Source organism: Toxotes jaculatrix, chromosome 13 (assembly GCF_017976425.1).
Source record: "Toxotes jaculatrix isolate fToxJac2 chromosome 13, fToxJac2.pri, whole genome shotgun sequence".
NCBI lineage: Eukaryota > Metazoa > Chordata > Actinopteri > Toxotidae > Toxotes > Toxotes jaculatrix.
In genome coordinates, this window is record NC_054406.1 from 17,506,564 (window position 1) to 17,519,877 (window position 13,314).

General features: G+C 38.5%; 1 protein-coding gene across 1 annotated transcript; it reads right to left on the reverse strand.

Annotated features, from left to right (window-relative positions):
* Positions 1-6,189: 6,189 nt before the first annotated feature.
* On the reverse strand, positions 6,190-12,543 carry txlna (taxilin alpha). Its single transcript, XM_041053906.1, has 11 exons — positions 12,461-12,543; positions 11,482-11,681; positions 11,017-11,280; positions 10,675-10,766; positions 9,858-10,028; positions 9,506-9,700; positions 9,212-9,331; positions 9,007-9,081; positions 8,799-8,891; positions 8,620-8,715; positions 6,190-8,221 (listed from the first exon to the last, which is right to left on the reverse strand). The coding sequence occupies exons 2-11, from the start codon at positions 11,669-11,671 to the stop codon at positions 7,892-7,894; spliced, it is 1,626 nt and encodes a 541-aa protein (XP_040909840.1). The 5' UTR covers positions 11,672-11,681; positions 12,461-12,543; the 3' UTR covers positions 6,190-7,891.
* Positions 12,544-13,314: the final 771 nt, after the last annotated feature.

Sequence of the window (13,314 nt, forward strand, 5' to 3'; positions counted from 1 at the left end):
CGTCATAGTATAGTATGGCGTTTTTTTCGGGCAAAAAAAGTCAACATTTTTTTCGGCCTCAAAAAGTCATAAAAAATGTCATAGTATAGTATGGCGTTTTTTTTCGGGCAAAAAAAGTCAACATTTTTTTCGGCCTCAAAAAGTCATAAAAAACGTCATAGTATAGTATGGCGTTTTTTTTCGGCCAAAAAAAGTCAACATTTTTTTCGGCCTCAAAAAGTCATAAAAAACGTCATAGTATAGTATGGCGTTTTTTTCGGACAAAAAAAGTCAACATTTTTTTTTAGCTCAAAAAGTCATAAAAAACGCCATAGTATAGTATGGCGTTTTTTTCGGGCAACAAAAGTCAAAAATTTTTTTTAGCTCAAAAAGTCATAAAAAACGTCATAGTATAGTATGGCGTTTTTTTCGGGCAAAAAAAGTCAACATTTTTTTCGGCCTCAAAATGTCATAAAAAACGTCATAGTATAGTATGGCGCTTTTTTCGGGAAAAAAAAGTCAACTTTTTTTTAGCTCAAAAAGTCATAAAAAACGTCATAGTATAGTATGGCGTTTTTTTCGGGCAACAAAAGTCAAAAATTTTTTTTAGCTCAAAAAGTCATAAAAAACGTCATAGTATAGTATGGCGTTTTTTCCGGCCAACAAAAGTCAAAATTTTTTTGGGCCTCAAAATGTCATAAAAAACATCATAGTATAGTATGGCGTTTTTTCGGCCAAAAAAAGTCAACATTTTTTTTGGCCTCAAAATGTCATAAAAAACGTCATAGTATAGTAAGGCGTCAAAATCGTCCAAACAAAGTCAACATTTTTTTTGGCCTCAAAATGTCATAAAAAACGTCATAGTATAGTATGGCGTTTTTTTCGGCCAAAAAAATTCAACATTTTTTTGGGCCTCAAAATGTCATAAAAAACGTCATAGTATAGTATGGCGTTTTTTTTCGGCCAAAAAAAGTCAACATTTTTTTCGGCCTCAAAAAGTCATAAAAAACGTCATAGTATAGTATGGCGTTTTTTTTTCGGCCAAAAAAAGTCAAACTTTTTTTTTTTAGCTCAAAAAGTCATAAAAAACGTCATAGTATAGTATGGCGTTTTTTTCGGGCAAAAAAAGTCAACATTTTTTTTTAGCTCAAAAAGTCATAAAAAACGTCATAGTATAGTATGGCGTTTTTTTCGGGCAAAAAAAGTCAACATTTTTTTCGGCCTCAAAAAGTCATAAAAAACGTCATAGTATAGTATGGCGTTTTTTTCGGCCAAAAAAAGTCAAAAATTTTTTTAGCTCAAAAAGTCATAAAAAACGTCATAGTATAGTATGGCGTTTTTTTCGGCCAAAAAAAGTCAACATTTTTTTTTAGCTCAAAAAGTCATAAAAAACGTCATAGTATAGTATGGCGTTTTTTTCGGCCAAAAAAAGTCAAACTTTTTTTTTAGCTCAAAAAGTCATAAAAAACGTCATAGTATAGTATGGCGTTTTTTTCGGCCAAAAAAAGTCAAATTTTTTTTTTAGCTCAAAAAGTCATAAAAAACGTCATAGTATAGTATGGCGTTTTTTTCGGCCAAAAAAAGTCAACATTTTTTTTTAGCTCAAAAAGTCATAAAAAACGTCATAGTATAGTATGGCGTTTTTTTCGGCCAAAAAAAGTCAACATTTTTTTCGGCCTCAAAAAGTCATAAAAAACGTCATAGTATAGTAAGGCGTCAAAATCGTCCAAAAAAAGTCAACATTTTTTTGGCCTCAAAATGTCATATAAAACGTCATAGTATAGTAAGGCGTTTTTTTCGGCCAAAAAAAGTCAACATTTTTTTCGACCTCAAAAAGTCATAAAAAACGTCATAGTATAGTATGGCGTTTTTTTTCGGCCAAAAAAAGTCAAAATTTTTTTGGGCCTGAAAATGTCATAAAAAACGTCATAGTATAGAATGGCGTTTTTTCCGGCCAACAAAAGTCAAAATTTTTTGGGGCCTCAAAATGTCATAAAAAACGTCATAGTATAGTATGGCGTTTTTTTCGGCCAAAAAAAGTCAACATTTTTTTTGGCCTCAAAATGTCATAAAAAACGTCATAGTATAGTAAGGCGTCAAAATCGTCCAAAAAAAGTCAACATTTTTTTTGGCCTCAAAATGTCATAAAAAACGTCATAGTATAGTAAGGCGTTTTTTTCGGCCAAAAAAAGTCAACATTTTTTTAGGCCTCAAAAAGTCATAAAAAACGTCATAGTATAGTATGGCGTTTTTTTCGGCCATAAAAAGTCAACATTTTTTTCGGCATCAAAATATCTTAAAAAACGTCATAGTATAGTATGCCGTTTTTTTCGGGCAAAAAAAGTCAACATTTTTTTCGGCCTCAAAAAGTCATAAAAAACGTCATAGTATAGTATGGCGTTTTTTTCGGGCAAAAAAAGTCAACATTTTTTTTTAGCTCAAAAAGTCATAAAAAAACGTCATAGTATAGTATGGCGTTTTTTTCGGACAAAAAAAGTCAACATTTTTTTCGGCCTCAAAAAGTCATAAAAAACGTCATAGTATAGTATGGCGTTTTTTTCGGGCAAAAAAAGTCAAAAAATTTTTTTAGCTCAAAAAGTCATAAAAAACGTCATAGTATAGTATGGCGTTTTTTTCGGCCAAAAAAAGTCAAAATTTTTTTCGGCCTCAAAAAGTCATAAAAAATGTCATAGTATAGTATGGCGTTTTTTTCGGCCAAAAAAAGTCAACATTTTTTTTTAGCTCAAAAAGTCATAAAAAACGTCATAGTATAGTAAGGCGTCAAAATCGTCCAAAAAAAGTCAACATTTTTTTGGCCTCAAAATGTCATAAAAAACGTCATAGTATAGTAAGGCGTTTTTTTCGGACAAAAAAAGTCAACATTTTTTTCGACCTCAAAAAGTCATAAAAAACGTCATAGTATAGTATGGCGTTTTTTTTCGGCCAAAAAAAGTCAAAATTTTTTTGGGCCTGAAAATGTCATAAAAAACGTCATAGTATAGTATGGCGTTTTTTCCGGCCAACAAAAGTCAAAATTTTTTGGGGCCTCAAAATGTCATAAAAAACGTCATAGTATAGTATGGCGTTTTTTTCGGCCAAAAAAAGTCAACATTTTTTTTGGCCTCAAAATGTCATAAAAAACGTCATAGTATAGTAAGGCGTCAAAATCGTCCAAAAAAAGTCAACATTTTTTTTGGCCTCAAAATGTCATAAAAAACGTCATAGTATAGTAAGGCGTTTTTTTCGGCCAAAAAAAGTCAAAATTTTTTTTTAGCTCAAAAAGTCATAAAAAACGTCATAGTATAGTATGGCGTTTTTTTCGGCCAAAAAAAGTCAACATTTTTTTGGGCCTCAAAATGTCATAAAAAACGTCATAGTATAGTATGGCGTCAAAATCGGCCAAAAAAAGTCAACATTTATTTGGGCCTCAAAATGTCATAAAAAACGTCATAGTATAGTGTGCCGTTTTTTTCGGCCAAAAAAAGTCAACATTTTTTTCGGCCTCAAAATGTCATAAAAAACGTCATAGTATAGTATGGCGTTTTTTTTGGGCCTCAAAATGTCATAAAAAACATCATAGTATAGTAAGGCGTCAAAATCGGCCAAAAAAAGTCAAAATTGTTTTTGGCCTCAAAATGTCATAAAAAACGTCATAGTATAGTATGCCGTTTTTTTCCGCCAAAAAAAGTCAACAATTTTTTTGGCCTCAAAATGTCATAAAAAACATCAGAATCAGAATCAGCTTTATTCGCCAAGTACGCAAACACATACAAGGAATTTTTTGCCGGCAGTTGTTGTCTCTCTAGTATATAAAATATTAAAATATTTTCAAATATACAAATATACAAATATGTAATATACATGAAACATCAAATGCGCACCAGTCCAGTAGTGAGTGGATTGAAGGTGTTGGAAGATAAATAAAATAGAATAAATATAAGAATAAAATAAAATAAAATAAATAAAATGAAATGAAGTATGCAATAGTGAGTTATCTGTTAACTGTACTGTTCAGTAGAGTGACTGCTGTGGGGAAGAAGCTCTTCCGGTGTCTGCTTGTTTTGGTCTGGAGGGCCCTGAGGCGCCTCCCTGATGGGAGCAGTTCAAACAGTCTGTGTGCGGGGTGAAAGGAGTCCATCATGATGTTCCCTGCCCTCTTTCGCATCCTGGAGGAGTACAAGTCCTGGATAGAGGGCAGGGGGACACCAATGATATGCTCAGCAGTCCTCACAGTGCGCTGCAGTCTGGTCTTGTCCTGCTTAGTGGCAGGACAAGACCAGATGTTCCCTGCCCTCTTTCGCATCCTGGAGGAGTACAAGTCCTGGATAGAGGGCAGGGGGACACCAATGATATGCTCAGCAGTCCTCACAGTGCGCTGCAGTCTGGTCTTGTCCTGCTTAGTGGCAGCTCCGAACCACACAGTGATGGAGGTGCACAGGACGGACTCAATGACTGCTGTGTAGAACTGCAGCAGCAGCTCTTGGGGGAGTCTGTATTTCCTCAAGAGCCGCAGGAAGTACATCCTCTGCTGGGCCTTCTTGAGGATGGAGCTGATGTTCTGCTCCCACTTCAGATCCTGTGAGATGATTGTGCCCAAGAATCTGAAGCTCTCCACAATGGAGACAAGGCTGTTGAGTACTGTGAGGGGGGGCAGAGCAGGGGGATGTCTCCTGAAGTCCACTATCATCTCCACCGTCTTGAAGGTGTTCAGCTCAAGGTTGTTCTGACCGCACCAGAGCACCAGCTGATCCACTTGCCGTTGGTCTGCAGACTCATCATCATTCTGGATGAGACCAATGACAGTGGTGTCGTCTGCAAACTTCAGGAGCTTCACAGAGGGGTCTGTGGAGGTGCAGTCATTTGTGTAGAGGGAGAAAAGAAGTGGAGAGAGGACACATCCCTGGGGGGCGCCGGTGTTGGTGGTCAGAGTGTCTGAGGTGAACCGTCCCAGCCTCACCTGCTGGCTTCTGTCAGTCAGGAAGCTGTAGATCCACTTACAGAGGGCTGGGACTATACGTCATAGTATAGTAATGCGTCAAAGTCGGCCAAAAAAAGTCAAAATTTAGTTTGACCTCAAAATGTCATAAAAAACGTCATAGTATCGTAAGGCGTCAAAATCAGCCAAAAAAAGTCAAAATTTCTTTTGACCTCAAAATGTCAAAAAAACGTCATAGTATAGTAAGGCGTCAAAATCGGCCAAAAAAACCAAAAATTTTTTTTACCTCAAAATGTCATAAAAAACGTCATAGTATAGTAAGGCGTCAAAATTGGCCCAAAAAAGTCATATTTTTGTATGACCTCAAAATGTCATAAAAAACATCATAGTAAGGCGTCAAAATCGGCCAAAAAAAGTCATATTTTTGTATGACCTCAAAATGTCATAAAAAACGTCATAGTATCGTAAGGCGTCAAAATCGGCCAAAAAAAGTCAACATTTTTTGGACCTCAAAACGTCATAAAAAACGTCATAGTAAGGTCACGTGAGTACTGACGTTTTAAGCGCTTGAGTGACGTCGAAGCAGGTGAGTGCTTCGGACGTCATACGAATCTCGTGGCGGGATCAAATGTGTTCAGAGATAGGATAGCTCTATATAGCGGCGGTTATTTTTCTTTGCAGAGTCGGTTGGTTTGTTGCGGTTGTTCCGTGTTTTGAGAGTTAGTAGTGTTGATAGCGTATTTTTGGAGAATCAGTGTAGATAGAGCAATAGATATATACTATAAATATACACATATATATATACTATAAAATAATATTGGCATCATATATTTGTGATAAATGAGAATAGAATCGGGGTGTTCAAAGGTGTGTTTTCGCTTGAAAATCCCCATTACCTCAAAACCTTTTCTTCCACTTGAGTCTAAATATTATATATAATAATTTCAACAGATGTTAACCATCTCAGTTTGATTAACCTATCTAATGTGAATGGTATAACTGTTCTGTCTGTTGACGCAAAACATCTTGCCATTGTGTAGATGAGAAAGACCTTGAGGTCTTCTCAAAGATATAAGAACATGGATAGAAGGAGCATCAAAATATACACCTCAGTAAAAACCTCAAGTAGACTCTGATCTAATGTGAGTAAATCAGAGAAACCCCTAAGTCCATAAGCTTGACCTGAATATTGCCAACTATTGCAGTATACATTTTTCTCACACTGAAACATGGACTTACACAAGCATTCCCTTTCAAATGCAACAACTCAAATATACATCGTTACATCTTTTATTTAACAAGAAACAAAATATACACAGCCAGATAAAAGTACTGCAAAAGACAAAAAAAAGCAAACATCTTTGGTTCCTTCTCATGGTCAATGGACCTCCACATCCAGCACAGGGCTGGAAATACAATGAATCTGTCCTGTGGGACAATGGAAGAAATTATGTTTGCTATTTCTATTTAAGTTGAAAATTACTGCTTCTATCAGTTGTCCCCTTGTTATCGATGCTACATATTAGGTAATACATGAGAAGAGAAATGGGCATGTTTTGTGAAAACTACCATTCAGAATAATAAAAAGTTTTCTCATTTTTCCTCCTTATTCCCACTTGGCTCAGTCACCTTTTAAAAGTTGGACAATATCATTCTCAATGTCAAACAACGACTGAGAGTAGCTCAACAAACAAGGTTAGAATTTAAGCAAAAAACAGAGTTCTGCTGTGAGATATGTCGTCTATTTATACAGTACATCCATGCAGGACAGTGGATATAATGAATGTACATTCTCAGCTAAGTGCTTGTCAGTTCAGACTGCCACAGAATAAAACCAAGAGGCAAGCATTGCATAGAGGTCCTTGAACATTCTCTTGTTAAAACCTGATTACAAGCTACTGCAATTACCAGGACTGGAGACAACCTTAGCCACGTAATCTCCCACACCCCACCCCACCCATGAAGTTACTAACAGTGGCCTTCAGAGTACTGCAAGCCATGACTCAACCCCCTTCCTAACACACTGTCTCGTGATGCAAATGAGACAGACAGAATGGAGACACACACACCCACAACCACACACACACAAATATACAACCTCAACCTCCGACTCCGCTTGCCATTTACCTGTTAGGCTTGTGTCATCTAAAGTAGCACTGTTATTTACCTTGTCGAGCAGTTCCAGGTTTGATGCAAGCCGAAAAGGGAATGTGTAGTAAAATAGCACAACACGGAGGCAGCCAGTACATTTACATACACACAAATAATCTATCATGTAAACAGTGTTGTTTTAGTCAAGTTGAAGGTTAAGATGGAGCAAGTATAATAGAGCTGGATAACTTATCAATCTTCTAAACTTACTGTGATATGTATATACCGTAAGTATGACTCCTGGGAACGGATGCTTGGGACTTATTATGGGAGGGATGCATCAGAAAATGGCTTTCTTTTGTAAGTAATAAATAAGACTATTTATCCATTTGAAAAAGAAAAGCCCAAAAAAATCCCTGGTGTTTCTCTGCTTTGTGTGGCTGGTAAGGTGTTTCCTGTGGGCTGCCAAGCATGCTCATGGAAATTAACCTGACTAATTAATCATCATTAATTAATCATGAAAATCTCATTATAGCAGGAAATTGGCTTATTGCAAAGCATGTAAATGCTTTAATCAAACCATTACCTTAACTTATTCACAGTAATTGACTTATGATGTGCATGTAAATGTGCTGATAGATGAGGCACAATCTTCTCATTACCTTAATAAAGCCCGCACAGGATACTGGGAGGAAACAAGTGAATCCTTCCATTAAATGGTGATCAGGTATTCTGCCTAAAAGATATAAAGGTGTGACTTTCTGATCTGCTCCTGGACCAGTGTCAGCTTCTTCTAGCAGAGGAGTAGTGGCTTGCAGGCTGGTGGCTTATCTTTTGGTGGCTTGATGCTGGAGCAGAGAGAGGAGACCTGTGAGCAGCGTTGCTTCATTCCTGTGCGGTGACAGGCTGAGCGTTTGCCTCTTCTAATAGGGGGTCTGTGTCCAGTTCTGGGTCACAGTGGCAGGTGTGGGAGCAGGAGGTGGTGTCTGGGACAGGACAGGTGCTGGGCTCCAACAGAGTGTCTGTAGGTGGTGGAGAGGGGGAGTCAGTCCCTGGGTCGGAGGTGGGTGCTCCTGCGGTGCCACCTTGCTGACCGCTGAGGTTCTGGACCTTCTTGTTCAGCTCATTCCGTTCGACTTTGAGCGCCCGCCGCAGCTTCTCCAGCCTCTGGACTTTACCCTGAAGTGCCTCAAAGTCCCGGTCCCTCACTGCTTTCTGTAGACAAATACACATGTCCTTATGCTTTGTTAACTGTAATATTCAGTCACTTTCTCATATTTATAAGGCCAGGTTCAAACAACTGTGAAATCACCACATAACGTGTTTTTACTGAAAAATGAGCAGAAAACACCAAATACAGCTTTAATTAACACATGTATAGGGGTTAACTGGGGCTTTCAACTTGCCATAGTTGCAGCTGAGCTAAGCCTACATTAGTCTTCACAAAACAGTTTCTTCATCTGAGAGAAAAAAGCCCCAAAAATGTAATTTTACGTGTTTTTTGTAAAATAAATTGAATTAATTTGACCTTATACTTATATATATATATATATACCTTATATACCTTTTACCGGTCAGAGCATGACAGCAATAAAAACCAAAAGCTGCTTTACCTCCTCTGCCATCTCCAGCAGAGCCTTGTTGCTGCTCTCCCACCTGGATCGATACATGGCCGTCTCCTTCTCCAGCTTTTTGATCTTTTTAGTCATCTGTAACACAAAAGACTATCACATCCTGCAAAAAGGTAAATACAATTCCTCCTCTCTTTCTCTCTCTCTCTCTGACACCTCACCTTCTCCATCTCCTGTTTAAAAGTGGTGAAGACTTCGTTGCTCTTGGACAAAGTTGTCTGGAACTCTTCAAACTTCTCCGTGTACAGTGACAGCTGGCAAACAACATAAGTTTGATCATTTAAAGACACTTGTTGCAACACAAACACTTCCAAAGTAAAGTCAACATCAGTGCGGCAAAAAAAACAAGAATAAGGACTTGTGGGAAACCTGCTGTTTGAGGTGAACTTCCTGCTGCTTCATCAGTTCACACATCCTTTGAGACTCCACAGCTTCCTTCAGCAGCTGGAGAGGGGGAACAAGACAAGGGGCAAAGACACATAATGTTTACATTTGTGTACAACAACAGGAAAAAGACCTTGTCCTTGTGATTATATTTTGTTTATGTATGTGTGCCTGTAAGGTGGATAATTACAAAGTCTTTCTCTCTGTCGTGGCGTTCCTCCGACTCCTTCAGCAGCTCCTGAGCCTGGTGCAGCTTAGCGTCCACCAGCTGCTGCTGCAGGTCTTTGTGCTTCACCACTTTGTCTATGTGCTGGTGGGAGTTACACAAGGATCAAGGAAATTAAAAAAAAGCCTGTTAAACTCTCAGTGTGAACGGAGTAAAGTGGCATGATTTTGTGTTATAAGATGATTCAACTAGCAGTTTGAAATTAAACAGAACTCATATACAGCACTTAATGTTGAGAAAAAAAACCTCCCTCCTCACCTCTTCCCGTAGTTTGTACTGTTCATAAAGCTTCTTCAGTTTCTCAGCCAGCTCAGTGTTCTCCTGTCGGAGGCTGGCGTTTCTTTCATTGTGCTGCTCCATCTGAGTCTGGATGTCGTTCAGCGTCACCTGGAAATGAGAGGTCACCTCCTTCCTCTTCTCCTCCTCCAGACGTGTTCTTTGCATACCTTCTTCCTGCAGAGGGAAAGAAGTTGAACAAGACATAATGTTTGTGAAAGGAGGTGTTAAGTAAAATCAGAGACCACCTTTACATGACCTTAAACTGATGAATACGTAGATACTGGACTGTATATAGTCCATATTCAAAGTCTATATTCAAAATATTGTGCACCTTGAGTGTGCGGTTGTGTCTCTGCAGCTCCCTGCAGAGGCTCTCCAGCTTGCTGCGAGCCAGGATGGCCTTGCTGTGTTCATTTCTCAGGTTGTCTTTCTCCTGGACCAGCTGGCTCTGCTTCTTCTGCAGCACTCTCATCTGTTTCTGGGTGTTCCGGTGCTCCTCCAGCTGTCACACACACACACACACACACACACACACACACACACACACACACACACATTTTGAAGGTGTTCCATTGTCAAAAAAGATTAGATTTATACTGGAGTTTTTGATGGGATGATGGGATATCTTCCAAATATAGTTTCCGCTGCTGTGATGCTGTTTGTTGATTAAACTCATGTTTTTCTTTTGCTGCTTTGTTTCTTTATGAAAGTCACCCACATTCAAACAAATGGTCTGTCTTGCAAACCTTCCTGCACAAACAAGGTCAATATAAAAACTCCCTACAGAATACACTGACCTAGTAAAACATTTGTTGTCGTTATTAATGCTGCAAAATGCTACGCAGCACAACACCCTAGCATGTATTGAGGTCAAGGGAAAAGGCTACACACTGCATCGCTCTGGCTGTTTGATGTACATTCTCTGTTTGTACACACTATTGTGCGTCCTGACCGAGAGCTTAAGAGCCACTTTTTATTTACATATAAGTATGGACTGAATAAAAAAAAATGCTCCCACTATAAAAATTATGTCTAGGCACACTGGCCATGTTTTACGATCTTAATCTTTAAAAACTTTTAATATCAAGTATAGTGCCACCACCCAAATTTAAGAACAGAAATGAATCCCACTTGCAGGAACTACTCACCAGTTCAGCATACTTCTTACAGAGGCCTGCAAGCTTTTCCTCTGGTGTGCTCAGTGTGTTCAGAGTCTGCATGAGGAGGGTGATCTCCTTACCTACATAGATAAGAAAATAAAACAGATAAAACAGGATCAGGGAATCTGTCAGAAAACAGAGTAGAACTAGTGTTCGGTGTCTTAAGCAAACTACACTGGAAACTTAGCTGTTAATTAATTAACATTTACAACTGTATGGTAGTATCATCTATCCATAAAAATATACACAGACTCTCTCTCGAGAAAGAGCAGCACAGTGGACACAAAGTCTGTCCAGAGTTCCTTATGGAAAGTGTGAGCTACTCCTTACCCAGACCCTTCACTTTCTTCTTCTCCTGAGTCTTCTTCTGTTCCTTCTCCACACCACTGTCACCTCCATTGACTTTGCCCTCCTCCGGCTTGTCGTCTTCCTTCTCATTGGTCAGACCATTGAGCTCTGGGCTGTGTGACTGACCATTGGCCAGGGCGCTGGCGTCGTCTGAAATGGTTTCCCGGCAGTAGGTGCTGAGGATGTCCTCTAGCTGCCGACTCAGCTCCTCAGCCATGTCACACCGAGACAGCGCTGTTTCTGCAACTAGATGCAATGGAGGGAAAAAAAACATGATTAAAAAAAGATGGCAGTTGGAGTGTAGAGAAAGATAGGAACCCATTAAATAAACACACACACACACACACACACATATATATATATATATATATATATATATATATATATATATATATATATATATACACAAGTTTTTGCAGTTAACCTTGAAAATAATTTTAAATTTACCTTCTTTTGCTGCCTCTTCCTCTTGCAGAGGTGTGTCTGTCTCTGTCTGTGGTGTCTGTGGTTCAGACTCTTTAGGGGTGTTGCTGTCCGAGCTGTCTTTTGCAGCTGCAGGTGAATCCATCCCTCCTGCTGCAGGTGGAGAATCCTCAGTGCCCTGGGTGGCAGACTCATCCGTGTCTTGTTTTTTCATCTCTGGTATTCTGTTACAAGCAAAAACAAAACAAAAAAACAAAAAAAACAAGGGATTTTGAAATTCCTGCAAATGACTGAGTGAAACACCATAAACATGTCTTTCTTTTCTAGGACCAACACAGGCTCAGCTACAAGGCGACAATCTCACGTAAAGCAGCAGCTGAACCGTCAAACTGTAAATTCATTTAAATAAACTGGAGCCTCACGCTGCCAACTTGTCGTCCTCTGCGGTACAGTAACATTTAACGTGAATATTACAAACCAAAGACAAACTGAACCGTTGAAGACAACCGCTGTTTCGTATGCTTAGTCAAAGCTGAACTGAAGCCTGGTTGATTCTTGTAATAGCTTTGTGTATTTGACCATTTCTGCAGAAAATTTCAACTTCCACGACCGAAGCTAACTTAAATGGAAGTCTGTAACAGCCCTCTCTGAACTGGGTTACTTAGTTAATTAACCTACTAGTCACGAAGGCACAGCGTGTAAACACGGTAATAATCTTAGTTCAGCTTGGCATGGGGACGTTTAAATGTCATAGCAAATTTCGGCCAGATTTCCCACCCAGTCCTTCCCTGTCCTCACTAGCTTTCGTTTTTTACATTACGTTAGCTAGCACATGCTAACGCTAGCTCGCGGCGAGATGCACCTAAAATAGCTTGCACGACCAGCAGTTAGCCAGTGGTAGCTCATGTATACAGGGCATAAACATGTACAAACACAGACAGACTATACGTGTACTTGTTTCTGTATTATATCCCGCCTTCATACATATTAGGGAACTGTTTACCTTCGGACTCCAGGAGGAAATAGCTAACGTGACTGTGAACTGCAGGTTTCCTCAACAGCGTGAGCCAGGAAAAAACGACTTCCGGTCATAACTTTGGATACTTCTTCTTCGTCATAGATTTTAAATGCAGTTTGATGCTTCATCGCCATCTGCAGGATTCATACATTACTACCTATGTGTTTGTTTTCAAACATTTGTATATTTATATCGGGCTCTGTGAAATACATACAAACACATTTAATTTAAGCAATAATTACAGCATATATACAGCCTAGAACAAATATACTGTCTTAGATTTAATAAACTGAACAAATGCCTTCAAAATTAAAGATGAGATTTTAGATCTTTTCGAAACTGTTTTATATTCACAGTCCTGATTGAGCCTTTGTGATTTTTTTATAGCAATAAGGCAGCATTTCAGTAAGGATCTATTCTGAGTGACTTGATACCAGAATTTATTATCAAATGTTCCATTTACAACTTTCACCCCCCACCCCCGACTTGTTCAGGTTTCTTTAAAAAAAAAAAAATAAAAAAGAAGGGAAATCTATTTTAACCACTTGCTGCTGAAATGTATCAGCAGCAAGGAGGATGAAACTGAATCAGCTCAAGTAGAACATTTGGAAAACACTCTCCTAAATTAATGGGCAGTGATGTTTAGTGATGCACCAAAGGCCAAATGAGGAATATTTACAATTTCATGTGGAGTAGAAGCAGCAACAAAAATACAAATAAAAATCACTGGACTAGTCTGATTAAATGTTTTGGTTATATATTTTTGCTAAATATTGTTAAATTAAGAAATATATCCCTTACTATGCAAAAGCAAGCAATTATCCTGCTGTATTGCTATA

Excerpts from the sequence above, each read along its gene's own strand:
- txlna (XM_041053906.1), bottom strand. The coding sequence starts at position 11,671 with ATGAAAAAACAAGACACGGATGAGTCTGCCACCCAGGGCACTGAGGAT. Across the intron at positions 9,332-9,505 it reads AGTACAAACTACGGGAAGAG|CACATAGACAAAGTGGTGAA; the intron begins GTGAGGAGGGAG and ends AACTCCCACCAG. Across the intron at positions 8,222-8,619 it reads TGCTGGAGATGGCAGAGGAG|AAAGCAGTGAGGGACCGGGA; the intron begins GTAAAGCAGCTT and ends ATTTGTCTACAG.